This window comes from Capsicum annuum, chromosome 8, assembly GCF_002878395.1.
Source record: "Capsicum annuum cultivar UCD-10X-F1 chromosome 8, UCD10Xv1.1, whole genome shotgun sequence".
Classification (NCBI taxonomy): domain Eukaryota; kingdom Viridiplantae; phylum Streptophyta; class Magnoliopsida; order Solanales; family Solanaceae; genus Capsicum; species Capsicum annuum.
Genome location: NC_061118.1, coordinates 78,014,878 through 78,031,532, shown reverse-complemented (window position 1 = coordinate 78,031,532; position 16,655 = coordinate 78,014,878). Strand labels below are relative to the sequence as shown.

At 36.6% G+C, this 16,655-nt stretch overlaps 1 protein-coding gene and 1 long non-coding RNA gene across 2 annotated transcripts; both read right to left on the bottom strand.

Annotated features, from left to right (window-relative positions):
• Window positions 1–5,951: 5,951 nt before the first annotated feature.
• Window positions 5,952–7,531, bottom strand: LOC124886733. Its single transcript, XR_007044081.1, has 2 exons — window positions 6,586–7,531; window positions 5,952–6,412 (listed from the first exon to the last, which is right to left on the bottom strand). It is a non-coding gene; the product is annotated as an uncharacterized LOC124886733 (long non-coding RNA).
• Window positions 7,532–8,079: 548 nt separating this feature from the next.
• Window positions 8,080–16,110, bottom strand: LOC107838950 (LRR receptor-like serine/threonine-protein kinase ERECTA). Its single transcript, XM_016682244.2, has 27 exons — window positions 15,271–16,110; window positions 14,923–15,061; window positions 14,726–14,797; window positions 14,569–14,640; window positions 14,413–14,484; window positions 14,243–14,314; window positions 14,092–14,163; window positions 13,730–13,801; window positions 13,573–13,644; window positions 13,096–13,164; window positions 12,946–13,017; window positions 12,759–12,830; window positions 12,491–12,562; window positions 12,216–12,287; window positions 12,067–12,138; window positions 11,929–12,000; window positions 11,521–11,592; window positions 11,345–11,416; window positions 11,198–11,269; window positions 11,044–11,115; window positions 10,673–10,741; window positions 10,526–10,597; window positions 10,327–10,400; window positions 9,793–9,921; window positions 9,373–9,720; window positions 8,919–9,289; window positions 8,080–8,688 (listed from the first exon to the last, which is right to left on the bottom strand). Exons 1-27 carry the CDS (start codon window positions 15,368–15,370, stop codon window positions 8,320–8,322), a joined length of 2,964 nt encoding a protein of 987 aa, XP_016537730.1. The 5' UTR covers window positions 15,371–16,110; the 3' UTR covers window positions 8,080–8,319.
• Between the last annotated feature and the right edge of the window lie 545 nt (window positions 16,111–16,655).

Here is a 16,655-nt window from a genome sequence, read left to right as displayed (position 1 = left end):
AAATCAAAAAATACAAAATAGTACAAGAACTAAATCTGAGTGGAGTCCCTAAAATAGGAGAACTCATCACCTGCTGAATGGTAGTTGCAACTGTCTGATTTTGATATATAGGTTGTAACTGGTACCGACATTATGAGACAATGTAGCACACAGACATATATATGGATCAGTACTTTTAGAATGTACTGAGTAAGTAGGGGTGAATACAATCAGTAAAACCGATTATATGTGAAATCTTAAAACATGCATACTGAGTGTAAGTAGACTCACCAAGAGACTGAAATAAGCTGAAAGCTGATATATCTTAAAACATGATAAATAAACAACATCTAATAAGCTGGTGAATGTCTACCCTTAGTTTCTTAAAAACTATACTTTTATAGTATAAGTAGAACTGAAGCTGAAAAACATTTAAACATGGATATTGTATGAATATTGAGTCTGAAACTACGTGATGGAAAATGACATAACTCGAGGATCTGAATATACAAATGTACTGTGCACAAATGCATAAACATACAAAACCAAACATAACATATATTAAGTTAATCTGATTAACTGACAGACTAATAGCTAAATATTGATCATGTAAAACTGAATTGTACTTAGTCTGAAAAGTTAGACTAAAACTGTGGGTTACTGTGCATATGAGATAAGGACTAACTGAACAACATGAGATAATTGAACATGGATGCATAAAAACTATAATATCTGAGAATGAAAGACCAAGCATAAATCTGTAATCTAAAATAAGTCTGTAATATGAAAGACTAAAATCTATATAACTAAATAACTGTAAATTTGTATGCTTTGGTCAAGGAAACCTAAACTGAATATATACTGAATACTATACTGAGACTATAGGAGGTATCATCTAACCGACATAAACCATGTGAGCTATCATAGAGTCCAACATTTGACCCATGTTGAGGAGGGTTGTTCTATCCTTGCCATCGAAAAAGAACCTAAACTATAGTGATCACTAAACTGATGTCCCGAAGGACCAGGGAGTCAAGCCTAAACTAACGGGTGACCCCTGTGAGGAAGTCAAGCCTAAATTGATGGGTGAACCCTCATATCTTACTCAAGCTACATAGTTTTGGAATACAGGGACTGCTGCTAATAACTCTACCTAACTAATGGGAAAGCTGCCATCCCTGCATTCGCTCGATGCTAAATTCTACTCCCAACTAAAAATACTAAAATACTAACTGGTTTATGCACTGATAACTAATAACTGATAAGCTCAGGTCATGGTATTCTAAAAATAATAGTACATACGGATTCTTATGTAATTATTAACGAATAAACTTAAACTGAACTGTGTTTAACTGAACTTGATTTCATGACTGACAATGATCATTATGATCATAATAATTGATTAAATAGGAATAAAACAAGGTTTAACTAAATCATACTTGAAAATATAAAAATCATGTAAAATACGCAGGTATCGGGTGTTTATAACCCACCAACACTGAATGACCATAAAGAACGATATCAACACTTTAAACTGTAGTATGGGAATCATGGTTCAAATACCCAAAAGAATAGACATTTCATCAAACACTTGGGAATCATAAACCTGATCATGGGAATAAGATATACATGTGAAAACAACATGAGTGCATGACTAAATTCTTAAGTAGGGGATTTAACATAAAATCAATGGAATAGATCATGGAAAATTGCAAATCAATGAAAGAATAGATTAATTCACTCGAGAACACTTGTAGATATGGCAAAGTTCATAATTTGATAGTATTACATGAAATTCAATTGGATACGTCATGGAAATCGGGACTTAAAGCATGAGATAGCCTAACTCTTCATGAAAACATCCTTGGACATAAATTTAGTCAAATTACTAAGGGAATCGTGATATAAATTCATATTGAACACATGATACTTCATAAACAAAAGGGAAAGTCCATATCTTTAATTAAAGAAAAGCTTTTTGGGCTCTATGGGTGAAAGGGGGTCTGTGGATGAACTCCCACATACCTTAATAGATAATTTCTTGAGGATTTTCGTAAGGATTTTTTAAACTTGAAATCTTGAATTCTTTGTGTTCTTGGGAGGAAAAACTTGAACTTTGTTCATAGGGGAATTGGGAGGGTTTTTGTGAGAGTTGATTTGAAGAAGATGGGCAAATAATGCCTTTTGGATGCTATAAATCGTAATTTGGATATTTGGGTAGAGGGGAAAGGACCAAGGTACCCCTTTGATCCTTATGGAGCTGAAAGAGAGTGGGAATAAGATCCGCGTCACGTCAGATATCGCGTTGAGAGACCAGCGCACCGCATCCAAATCGCAGACCCTTACTACCTCTCACGAAAAATGTCGTAACTTTTTGTTTGATTATCAGATTAAGGCGAAATTGGTAGCGTTGGAAAGCTAACTCAATTATTTATAATTTGGTGGGTCTTGAGATGAAACATTCTATGTATATAGAAAGTTATACATGTTAAAAGTATACCCTTGTAGTATCAAATATCAAACTTTGAATGAATCAAAGGCTATTAGCTCAACTTTGTTCTAAGTGATTCCTATAAACATTTTTCACCTCGAAAGAACTCCACACACTAGGATAAATATCATAACACATGAGTTCAAAATTAAATTGTGGGATTATAGTTCACACATATAGGAACGATGCTTGAAAGTCTAGCCCAAAAATACGGGGTGTTACAGGTTGATTGAGTCTCATTTGGTGTCCACACTAGGAACATGATCAACATTTAACTTGATTTTATGAGAACAAATTCTGGGAGGAATGCCTATAATGTCCCCGATAGTTCACCCGATAGCATGAATGAACTTTTTCACAATTGATTTCAAGGCATCCACTTTACAAGGTTCAGGATCACCCGCTATAATGATTGGCAATGTATTATCCTAACCCAAGAAAACATATTGGAGATGGGATGGTAACGGCTTAAGTTCGAGTTAAGGTAGTTTAATAATAAACAGCTCCCTTCTGATAGCCAAGGATGGTCTACCAAGAATAATTGGGACCTCATGATCAATCTCACAATCAAGAATAACAAAGTCGGGTGGAAAGATCAACCGGTCAACTTTCACCAAAACATCATACAACATACCAACGGACTTTTTGATTGAACAAGTGACCATTAAAAGCCTCATAGTGGTAGGTTTAGGAGAACCCTACACTAACTTTCAAAACACGGCAAATGGCATCAAATTAATACTTTCCCTAAGATCACACAATGTTTTTTTGAATTTGTACACCTCGATAATGCAAGGAATAGTAAATGCACCTGGATCTTCTTTCTTCACCACCATTGTGCTAGATATTATAGCACTACAATTATGGGTTACCTCAATTGTTTCGAAATCCATGACTAATTTCTTTGTAACCAAGTCCTTCATAAATTTAGCATACCTAGGCATTTCTTGTAAGGTTTCTAGTAAAGGAATATTCACTGATAAATTGCTAAATTTCGCAAAAAACTTCTTGAACTTGGTATCATCATCCTTCTTCTTGAGACTTTGTGGGAATGGGGGAGGAATTTTGATTTGTGGCAATGGAACAATTGGAGTTTCATTCGCTTTGGAGTATCATCATCAACCCACCTTAGGAGCTTTCTCACTTTCAATATTTTCTTCAACTACATTCAGTCGTTCAACACTTGTCTCATTAGTCTTTGGATCATCATCATTTGGCTCTTCTAGCCGCTTCTCTTTGCATTGGCTTATCCTTCATTTCCCTTTTCATTGAGGTCTTCACCAAGATCAACAACATATTTTACCAAGAGTTCGACCACTCCTAGTAATAATAGCCATGATGTGAACATTATTTTTAGAATTGACAACCATGTGACTAGGCAATCCATCCTTTGGTCTTGCATTAAGTTATGTCGAGATTTAGCCCAATTGAGTTTGAATTTGCTTGATACAGGCCAAGTGAGATGTCACCGCTTGATTGAGTTGTGAGAAGTCACCTTTCATCTCTCTCACTATCTTGTTGGTCCCCTTAACACCTATTAAAATTTGAGCAAGGACATCTTTATTTTTTAGCTTATTCGGGTTAATGGAACTTGACTCTTTACCCTTTGCCCGATCATGTGGAGTCATGTACCGTCATAATATCTCTCATTATCTCTCCAATTCTGATCTCTATCATGCCAATCTCTATCATGATCTCTTTCCTTCCAACCTTGATTCCCGACTTGCTTGGATAGGTAGGGCGAGAACCCCCCCGCTTGGTTTGACAAGAACCGAATCTCTTTTCAAGGGCCTCTGTTTCCTTATCTTCATAAGCTTTATCACTCTTAGAAACAACGACAATGACCGCCTTAGGAGGAGCTCCCATCATATGCTTGGTGAGAAGATCAAGTTGTGTCATCACTTTGGTTATATTTGCATCTCTTTCTTCATCATTTTTCTTTTTATCTTGGATCACAAAAGATATAGAGGGAGCCCCCACGGCCACCTCAGTATCTCTTGTGTGCCACCCTCTAATTTTCTTGGTCACTTGATCTAACAAATCTGACGTAATATCATATGGTAGTTTGACAAAAAAAAACCCAGCCGCATTATCGACTACCGTCTTGTTCAATTGATCCAATGCCCTATAGAAAATTTGAAGAAGCATTTAATTCGAAACCTTATGATTTGGGCATTGCATTAACTTGTTGTTGAATCATTGCCAAGCCTTATATAACAGTTCGCCATTAAGTTGGTGAAAGTTGGTGATTTTATCCCTTAGTTGCAACATTCAAGAAAGGGAAAAATATCTTTCCAAGAATGCCTCCGTGATCTCACTCCATGAAATGATAATTCCCGCGAGCAAAGACCGTTTCTCCCATAAAAAAAGATGGGAAAAGACGTAACCGGATTGACTCTTGAGATGTGTGGGCTATGTCAAATGGAGAACAGACATCAATAAAATTCTTCAAGTATAGATTAGCATCCTCATGAGATTGGCCTCCAAATAACCTTTTCTTTGAAGCGAATGAAGCATTACGCTAGTAATGTAAAACACTTTATTTCCTTCCACCGGTGGAATACGAATAGCACTAGCTCGGCCCGCATCACCGAGGTGATCCGCATCCTCAATATACACATCAATCATCCCGACATTACTACCGTGCTGGCTTATAGTATTATGTATACTATTATACACACCTGAGAAAGAACGAAAATACCAAACAATGCAAAATAAAATACTACGGCTAACCCAAAGTAACTAAAAACACTACTAGAGTGAAAACTATGTTTCACTCCCCAGCAATGGCACCATTTTTGATAACCCTCAAATTACACTCTTGAATGGGTGTAAGTGATTGTTTTCAATACAATAACCCAACTTAGGTTGCGGTCGAATCCACAAGGAATGAAAGCATGGAATTCAAAACTCAAAATTATTGATAGTTTACTAAAAGGTGACCCGTAATGTGAATGAAACAAAAATAAATGTAAAATGGGGAAATTAGTTTAAATGTGTTTATAATGACAACTACTTCAATTTTAGAGCACTATCAATTCTAGGTGTGAGTTCATGCATGGGTACTTGACAATTTATCCAAATTTAGCTAAAAGTCATGGGTAGGTTAGATGTATTGTATTGATGTCAATCTTTCAATTACGACGCCAAATTTCACAAATGGGTTCTTTCGAACACCTCACAAGTGTGACAGTTTGCACATCTATTACCTTAATTTGCATTCATATGTCTAAGAGATCATATTAAATGAAATAATTCAAGTTATTGATTGCATTTATTCCTCATCGATATCCTCTCTTTTAAGGATGACATGGGTTAAAGGGCGATTGGGATTTGCGACCCCCAACTCTAAATTAAATTATGTAATAAATGCAGCACCCATCACAAATAACTAATTAGGAGGATAAATAGTTAACACCCATGCACTACCATAACCTAAGCAAGCATAACCCCAAGATTTAGAGTTAGCTACTCATAGACAAAAAGGGTAGAAATATACCAAAGTTATCATTGACTTCATCCATGAGAAATAAAGAGACTTCATCCAAACTTGGAAATTAATCTTCTATGGAAAATCGCTAATTCTTCCTTACTCACATATACTTTTTTACTCAAGACTAGTACAATGTTCTTCTAGGATGAAAAGATGGGTGACAATATGAAAAAGAGATAAGCTAGGATGGAAAAAAGAAGCTAGGTCTTGAAAAATGAGCTAAAACCCTCTTTTAAGATCCAACTCTACATTTATTGAAAATTACAAAAATGTCACCTTGCTCTTGATCTGCTTGAGCAATTCCAAAGCGGATGTAGAGCAGATAGATAGCAGCTCCAAAGCAGATGCAAAGCGGATGCAAAGCTCTGCAAAGCAGATGATTCTTTTCCTTCATATTTGACCTCTTGTTGAATTGAATGACTTTCCCATCTTCCCTTTTTAATTTTCACCTACATTCAACGGAAAAGCATGATAATTTAGGCTTAAAGGGTGCTAGCAAGTCTTCAAATTGACGACTTATCAATATGTGCCGAAATATACGGGGTGTTACATTGTCCAAAATTTTTATCCTCCAAACTGGATAAAAACCTGGAAACTCACTCAACACACAGAGTATGACAACCTTCTTAAGTGGCTTGAAATAATCCCTTTCTGTCTCTGACCAATCTGAAAAACCAGGAACCCACCTTCAACAACAGCAAAAATAAGTCTAATCCAAATCAAGCCTATGCTGAAGCTATAGAATATAAACACACTATCAAAGATATCAATCCTGCACCGTCTTATGAAAAAATCAATGTTAGATGAAACCCTCCAATGAAGGTTTCAAACTTAATATGGATGGTTCTTGTCCAGGAAATCCTGGGAAAGGGGGCATAGGTGAAGTTATCAGATATGATTCTAGAAGTATATAGTTGGATTTTATCAAACATACGGAGATGCTAGCCCTTATTGAAGGCCTAAAAGTTGTGGAACAGAGGAACCTCCTTCCTATTGAGATAAATATTGATTCCACCGAGGTTATTTCTATGTTAGCTATAGGGAATTTACACTATGATGTTTTAATTGATGAATCGGTCAAGGCTAAGAAGATTAGAAAATCCAGACGTAACGCAATGCTATAGGGAATAGAATGGGATAGCGGATCTCATATGGCAAAGAAAGGTGTAAACTCAATGGATTTTGAAGAAATTAGGATTTTTGAAGTTCCACCGGTGCGTGCGACAAAGACAATCTAGGCAGATAATGATTCTCAATACTTAACCCTGACTGATCCAGCAGGGATGTTGTAAACTGCTTTATGGTTTTTGTTGTTATTTAATGCATGTCTATTTAAGAAGAAAAAAAGTCCGTAGCCATGCATCATCATAATGCAGGTCGTAAAGTATACCAGGGAACCAAATCTAATTTAAGGGTGTGCTTGGTAGGGAGGAAAATATTTTTTGAAAAATGTGCTTTTGTTTTTTTATATTTAATTGGATAAAATTTTTGAAAAACATTTTTTTTAAATCAAATTTCTTAAAATGAGAGAAATAAAATAGAAAAAACAAATTATCCTCCCCCACCAGCTCCCCCAATCCCTATGCCTTGACTATCCCACCCCACCCCCAATGTCCCACACCCTCCAATCCTAAAATTTTTTTGCTAGATTCAATCATATACAAATGTTCTTAAGTAGTACTAACATTTTTTTGCTTGCTTAGAAATAAACAGTAGATATAAATAAGAAACTAATTTATCTTCCAAAAAAAACTTTTTATAGAAAAATATTTTTCATGAAAAATATTCTCCTTCATATCAAGCACTCTTAGCACTATCATGCAACAGTAAATAACGTATATATTCAATCAAATTAAGTTTCAAATTCTATAAATAAATATCTATAATAAGCTTTAATTAATAACCTGAAGGAAATAATTTTAATTATTTTCAGTGTCAATGTTTCGTAGTCCACCAAATTAATGCACTACCAGCACCAGACTGTCGAGCTTAGGTCCACAATGCAAACCATTATTGCTATACACAGAAGGACAGTGCTTAGGCCACCTCAAAGCGTAAGCCAAAATCGAACAGACAATACGGTCCACACTCAGCATCAGTGGTCCCAAGACCAATATAATACTACCTCTTCCAAGTTGATCAGGATAAAAAGTGAAATATCTATACATGAATTTGGAGATGCACACTGGTCCTCTGTAAAGCCTGGTCCACTATGAATCTTGCTACAACTACCTACAACTACATTATAATTGGCACTACATTGTTATACAAATTTACGAGAAATCTTGATTCAAGATTTTTTTTCCCTTCCACATTAAAGACATGACTTGTAATGTAACATATTCCCAATTTATTTTCAGCCACTGTTCTGGGATATGACCTCTCCAAACTTAAGGAAAAGTTGGGCATCTGAAGTGCTCATGGATGAACAATTCACTAGGTGGGGTGTCTTGAGGTTAACATATTCATCCATGTAGCAGGGTACCTTAGCAGATGGGAGTAATGCCGGTTGGATTGGATTTGGTTGTTTCGTTTCAGCTACGGGTACTAAGCTTTCAAGTACTCTGGCCACTTCATGCATGGTTGGTCTCTCAGCAGGCTGCCTTTTGGAACACAGAAGGGAAAGCTGAAAAACCTTCTTGACATCTCCAAGATCTTTGCATGTGGCTGTGATTTCAGGATCCACTGTTTCCATGACAGCATTATTTGCTGCCTTTGTTAGAATCTGTTAGACATGTAAAAACTGTTAAGATTATCTGAATATTCAAATAACATGGGTATTGAATATCATAGCACAAGTTCGTATTAACTAAATTTCTTGCATCCCGTTAGGAAAATAAAAAGCTACTTGGAGTAAGGAGAAAACATCCGGATCCGCCAGTTAAATTAATGCTATAACAACAAAAGGTTTTCTAAGATAGAAAAGGGATATGTCAAAGAGTTCAAGAGCTTTACCATATGGTGTAGATTAGATTCATTATCTACAGCTTTCCTTCCAGTGAGCAATTCCAATAGAACAATTCCATAGCTATAGACATCAGACTTCTCCGTCAGGCGAGAAGTGCGAGCATACTCCGGATCAATATAACCAATGGTTCCCATAATGTAGGTGGACGTATGGGTCTTTGATGTGCATAAGCTTTTAGCAATGCCAAAATCAGTCAGGTGAGCCTCAAAGTCTTTGTCCAACAAGATATTTGATGATTTAACATCCCGGTGGATTATTCGAGGGCTACAATCATGGTGAAGATATGCAAGCCCTTGAGCTGATCCCAATGCAATTCGAAGGCGAGTAACCCAATCAAGCTTTTTCTTCTTGATAGGACCTGGAAAAAGATAGAGGAATGGTTACTGAACATTTAACACAAGTATAATGCACCAATCACCTTATTTATTATGGATTACCAACCATGAAGCAAATCCCAAAGGCTACCATTTTCCATGTAGTCGTAGAAAAGAAGATGGCCAGATGGAGAAAGAGAATATCCTTGGAGGCTGACAAGATTACGATGCTTAATACTCCCAACTGTCTCAAGTTCAGTCTCAAATTCCTTCAAGTATTGTGCGTTGTGAGAGTACAATTTCTTGATAGCTACAGGCTTGCAATTTTTCAGAACACATTTATATACAGTACTTGATGCTCCACAACCAATTATATACTTCTCGCTCAAGTTATCAGTCATCCTCATAATGTCCTCATAAACATGAAGTGCCATGTTCATATGAAGGACCACAAGCTTCGGAGATGAGTAATTAACTGTTCACAAAAAATGCTAAAGAATCAATAGGAGGCAACTTCAATAATATTCTGATGACTGTAAGACTGTACCTGGTTTATCTATAGATCCTTCCATGAAAGGTGCAGGACTCTGTGGCCGGCATGCTGCGACCAGTATCATCAGAAGAATTACCAAGGCACCCAAAGCAATACCAAGTATAGCTGCTTTAGAAATTGAAACTGCAATTGTCCAATGAATTCATCTTTTTTGCATTAGACAACTGTTAAAAAGATTTACTTAAATTTACTGTTGATAGGCTCAATGACTAATGCAGTTTCATTTGACAGCTGAAGCATCTTTATGTTAGCGAACTCCAGCAAATGAATATTATTTCAGGTTAATTCAATATGAGCACACATCCAAATGTTACAATCAAGGATTGTGAACAGCGGAAACGTTGATGTCAAACCTTGTGGCACCCTAACAGGCTAACAGAGAATTAAGTTCGCTCAGCCAATATAATTCCTCATTAATCAATATATCTGTCCATCCCATTAATAAATTTCGCACATGTCTGAAGTCAAATGAACTTCAAGAATGCAACAGAATGAGGGTCAGAAAGGATGGTTACAGTCTGATCATACCTCGCTCTGCTGGGTGAGATGCATGACAAGGAGAAGTGAGCCAATACCCACACAGATCTGGATTTCCTATGAAGCTTTTTTTGGACGCATAACCAAAGAAAATAAATTAGAAGCTACGAACTAAATAAATGTGTGCGACTCGTGTAAACTTAACACATTATTGTGCGAAATTAGTGGAAATCTTGATGGCTCTACATACCTATCTGGTGAAAATCTAGAGAAATTATTGCCTGTTGGAATATTCCCTCCCAGATTATTGTATGAGACATTTCTGCCAAGATACGGTAGATTAGATTTACAAAAACTTGGTATGAATAGGTGTAATACTACTAGGTTGAAAACTCACAGGACATTTAGACTGAGGCAGTAGGCTAAGGACATCACATCGCCTGATAAATTGTTGTTTTCCACCCTCCTGTTCATTATTTTGTAGAACTAGTCAGACCCCAAAGAAAAGAAGATAGAGAAATTATGCATACGAGTCCCGAGCAATAAAGCAATACAAGCAAAATAGAGACAACACCAAAGTAATGAACATATGTAGCCAGATCATATAACCAATTGCAACACAACCGCTGCTTTAGTTTCTTGAGAGTGATTCCTCCCCTTCTTCAGTGTACAGATTATTACCAACTAAAACTCCATCCTGGTACTACTAAAAAATAGCCACCAATGGCAAAGAGGATGAGAGTCTGAAATGAAATATAAAGTACTTACAGCAAGTACAGATTTTGAAGCTGACCAAGTTCCTGAGGTATGGGACCAGAGAGGTGATTGCTTGACAGATCACTACAATTAAGAGTGCGGTTAAGAAGCTGAAAATCAAGGAAACCATAAATTCGAAGTAACTGAATTTAGCAAGGTACCATACATTTCCATGATGCTCCTTAAATTGCCAAATTCAGCTGGCAAATATCCATATATTTCGTTCTTGCTTAAATTCCTACAGCATTCACAAAAATGAAGTAAGTACAACAGATATACAATGGATAACTAACATCCCAACGGTTATACTCACAGCTTAAGAAGATGTTCCAAATCACCGAGGGACGAAGGTATAGAACCACTGAACCTATTGTTTGATAAATCCCTACGACACCAAATGTAGAAGAGTTCTTAAACTGAGGAAAAAGTACTTTTCTGCAACCATAATTGCAAGGAGAAATAAAAGTAGATGAAAAAGTTAGCACTTACAGCGTATCTACATTTCCAATACGAGAAAGCTCAATTGGAATTGGGCCTCTGAGGTTGTTGGATGAGAGATTCCTGACCAAATTAACAAAAAAGAAACGGTTAATACTCACAGTATGCAGAATAGTAGATTGAAATTAACATAACTAGATGATGCAAAGGCGCTAACTAAATAAGTTCTATAGTTTTTATAAGAGACACATAGCTGAAAGCTCTTGACAGTAGATGTGATTCTTCATGCATGGATAAGCCAGTAATGATTTGAGAGCAAGATTATAAAATGATTTTGTGCAATAATACAACGACAGTAAATTTAAATATACAATTGTTAAGGTAAGTTTACATCTTCCTAACAGCACGAATGGGCCAGTCAGCATGATCACTTAGATATCCTTAAAAGTAAGAACTTACAGATAGGTCATACTTTCCAGCTTCTGAAAGGCAGGTGGAATTGTTCCATTCAATTTGTTTCCATGAACATTGCTGCAATCAAATCAGGCGTCAACAACTTCCAAACAAGCATGGTCATGCGTAATTGAAAACACTTACAGACTGTTCAAATTGGTACACGAGCTAAGATTGGAAGGTATGGGTCCATCAAGGTGGTTGTTTGCAACATTTCTGAAACATACCACATAAGTAAGTCAAAAATGCTGTTAACAAGTCCAAAGAAAAAGATGAAGAGAAACGGGATTTACAAGTCAAACAACTCTGTTAGCTTTCCAAGTTCTGGTGGTATGCGTCCAGTAAGTAGGTTATCATTCAATTCCCTGCAAATTACCGTCTTCAAGGTTAATGAAATTTTCATAACAGCTTGTATCAATCAAATCTTTGGTTTCCCAAAAGGCTCACTAACTAAAGCCTAGTGTCTTCCAAACAAATACGTGTAAATGTTAATAAATTAATTTAAAAGGTGTTTGAACAGGATGAACTAAACAAACTAAAGGAAAATATTTATATAAAGCATTAATACAAGTAGTGGAGCTTAGTCATATTTCCAAGTTCTGCAGGAATGGAACCAGTTAGCTTGTTCCCGTGCAGATACCTGCAATACAAAACAAACTTACAGTACATCAATCCACTACACAATTTTGGAAGCACAAAATGATCCAAATTGCTTTTGAAGATAAATATAGGGTCTTTGCAGAGAGCAAACCCATATCAGGGTTCAAGTAACAAATATATAACAGATATGGTGAAATAAATCGCAAGATTCTGAATTTAAATGTTGCAATACTAACAATTTCTCTGTGTAGGTCAAGTTCCCAAGAATTGAAGGAATTGTTCCACTCAACATATTGCAGCTCAAGTCCCTGGATGTCAAAGTGTCAGAAAAGCTTAAATAACAGATGCATTTATTGGTTTCCAAGAAATTTCATTCATCAATCAGTAGCATCGGTTTGAGACAACAAGACACAAAGCACTCACAGAACTGCAAGAGCCTGCATCAATCCAATGACGGAAGGGATCTGCCCTGAAAGACGATTACCTTGCAAAGACCTGGAGTGATGGATGAGCACTTCAAATTTCTAACCATATGATGGATTTGTTATAAAAAGAGAAGCAGCATAAACTTACAAAGTAGCTACTTGCAGGAAACCAATGTTGAAAGGAATCTCTCCAGTCAACTCATTATAAGACAAATCTCTGACAGCACAAACAAGGTGTTATTGCCAACCAAACATAAACAGAAAATAGTCAGACTTTATTCATTTGTTGGAGTCCCACATCGGTGGGTTAAAGGTCCTTGGTCTCCTTATATGGTCTTGGGCAATCCTCCCCTCATGAGTTAGCTTTTGAGGTTGAGTTAGGCCCAAGGTCCATTTCTTTATCATGGTATTAGAGCCAGGCCCACCCAGTTCATTGTTTCCGATGTTGGGCCCCCCGTCTTATATTGTCCATGCTCCAGATGTCCAGCCCTGGGCATGCGGGGGTATTGGAGTCCCACATCGTTGGGTTAAAGGTCCTTGGTCTTGGGCAATCCTCCCTCATGAGCTAGCTTTTGAGGTTGAGTTAGGCCCAAGGTCCATTTCTTTATCACTTTTAGATACTTACAGAACCTGGAAGGCAGTACAGTTGCCAATGTTTCGAGGAATGGAACCAGTCAAACTATTGTTCCGAACATCACTGCACAAAACAATGAATAATGGCTAATTTTATCACCCTAAAGATCTAAAGAAAGAACTTAAGAACAAAAATATTATGAACTTACAAGTACCACAGGCCAGTGAGCTGGCACATATCTGGAGAAAGTGATCCACCCAAGTTGTTGCCACGCAGTCCCCTACATGAATAAACACAGAACAGATACTACAAAATGGTAGTGCAGTGCCCTGAAGGGGAGCGTTGGAGTAACTGTAAAGTTGTTGTCACGTGACCATCACAGGAAGCCTTGGAAACAGCTCCGGCAGAAATGCAAGGAAGGCTGCATACACCACACACTTGTTGTGGGGCCTTCCCCAGACCTGCACATAGCGTGAACTTTGGTGCAGTGGGCTGCCCCTGTTTTTTGGTAGTGTAGTGCCCTAGGCTATTCTAGAAACTAGAAGAGGAACCCTGGATTAAAACACTCACAAGTATTGCAGGACTTCATTCCAGTATATCAGCCTAGGAATTTCTCCACTCAACTTATTTTGAGCAAGGTCCCTGGAGGAAGTTCTTGGATTAAATTGAAATAATCCATAGGCTAACAATATCATGACAAAGCAGAAGAGAATATACTTACAAGACCTTCAAATTTGGGATCTGTGACAATGTTGATGGAATTGGGCCAATCAACTGATTATTTTTTAAAATCCTAATGTCAATTAAGACAAGCAATGATTAACTGACAGTCTTGGAAAGCAAACTATAGAACACCTAAAAGGAGAAAAAAAGCAGAGTATCAGAACTTACAGATATTCCAGTTGCTTAAGTTTTGACACGGAAAAAGGAATATCACCATAGAGCTCATTGAAGGATAGGTCCCTAATAATAAGGGAAGAAATTGGTTATATTAAAAACAATATCGTATGAACGGTCCATCATTTACTAGACGCATTTTAGGCTTACAAGTTTATCAGTGCTGAACAGTCACCAATCTCATCTGGTATCTGCCCAGAAAGGCGATTTCCCCTAACATCACTGTAACATACAACAAATAATTAATCAGCATAATCTACAACATACAAAAAGGGAAAATATGTGGGCAAAGGGGAAAAGATTTTACATAGATATTAGGTCTTTGAGCTGTCCTATTGCAGGAGATATCTCCCCACCAAGATTTAAACTTGAAAGATTACTAGAAGATACATAAAAAGAAAGTCAATCAACAAAAAAGATTACAATTCTAAAATAAACAATCGCAAAAGTTGTTTTTGAGTTGTAGCAAAAAGGCTTTGTGAGTGTGTGGGGGGTAAAACTTACAGTGCAACAACATTGAAGGTGACATTGTCACAAATAACACCTCTCCAGGCACAGTAATCAAATGAAGGAGAGTATGTCCAGTCGTACAACACATTCTCCACGTCCCTAAATGACTTCTTGATCTCCAATAATGCGGAACCTTTTTTCCAATTATTAAAAAAAATGACACAAAAATAAACCTTAAAAATGACAAAGTACAAACGTGGGGATTAATCAAACCACAATAATGTCAAAACACCATTTAAAAATGATTAAATTAAAAAACGACACTTGTCTTTTTAAAGGTTTAAGATTAACAAAGCATTAAGGTAATGTAGGAACACATAAGAAGCAGAATGCTCTACTCACCATCATCAGACTCCACAGGACCAAAGCTCCAGAACAGCAAGAACCCCACAAGAAGAAACTCAGAGAAAATATTACATCTTAGAAGTGAAAATGGTGCCATAGTTGTTTTTCCTTGAGAGCTGTAAGAAGTGAGCACTAAAAATTGAAGGCAACACTATCAAGTCTCAGTCAAAACTTAAAAGAGTGTTTATGATGAGTACTGGACGACTCTCAGCTCTGCAAAATGATTACTTCGAAATGGAAAGTATGAAAGCCACTCCACTCCTTGGGCTTACCGACATTGATATTTGAGAGAGAAAGAGAATAGAGAATACTAGTTACTCAGAAATGTGAAAAAATGTCAAGGGGCAGCTAATATATAATAAGAAAAGAAGTGTTTTGGCCTTGTGGGGTTTCGAGGCGGGGGAGGGGGTGTATGCTCAGCTGAGCTGAGAGCAGAAAAGGCATAGTGTTCAATCACATCGTTCTGACAGATAGGCCTCACACTAATACAATGGGTATTCAGTTTACTCCCAATGGCAGAGAGAGAAAGAAAATGTAGTACATAAATATAAAATAAAATGTAAAAATAGAAAGAGAGACAATTATTTGAAAAGATAAAGTTAAAAGAGCTTGTGCCAAGAAGGGTCTGCAAAAATCAGACCGGCAACGTTACAGCTATGGATAGTAGTAGTAATAGTAGTGGAATAGTCTTTCTTTCTCTCTCAATATACACTTGCTTTTCAATTTGTAGCGCCTTTTTATTGCTAGTAGTACAATACACACATTTATGTGTCAATAAATAAGGAGTACTGTAGTTTTTCTTCTTTCCTTTTTTTCATTTTCTCATTTTGTGTGAGATGGTGGAAGATAGCAGAGTATTCACTACATAATAAGTCGCTGTCTCTGCATAGAAGGAAACCCTTCCTCAAGTTTGATAACGACCTATCTCTTTTAACCTCTTCCCCTACACTACCCAACATGTGCAGTTATGTACTCACGAGAAATGGGGTTTGGGTTTTGAGTGGGTTACGGGGGTGGGGGGTCTATGTAATGTAATGTGATTTTACGAAGCTATGGGATGATATGAGAAGTAATGATGGAGGGTTTTAGGCTTTGTTTGGTCATGAAAATCATAATTTTTTGAATTTGAAATTGGAGTCAGAGTTGTGTTGGACAATAATATAAATTTGAGTTATTTTTGAAATTTTATAAGAGAAGTAAAAATGAAAAAAAGCGAAAACAAGTTTTACTTATTTTCACTTTTCCAAATACAATTTGAATTCTCATGGTCAAACACATACTATTTTCACTTTTTCACTAAATTGAAATAATTTAAGAAAAAAAAAATAATTTTTATGATCAAACGGCTACTTAGCTAGAGAAAAAAAGAAGAAATTTGTTTG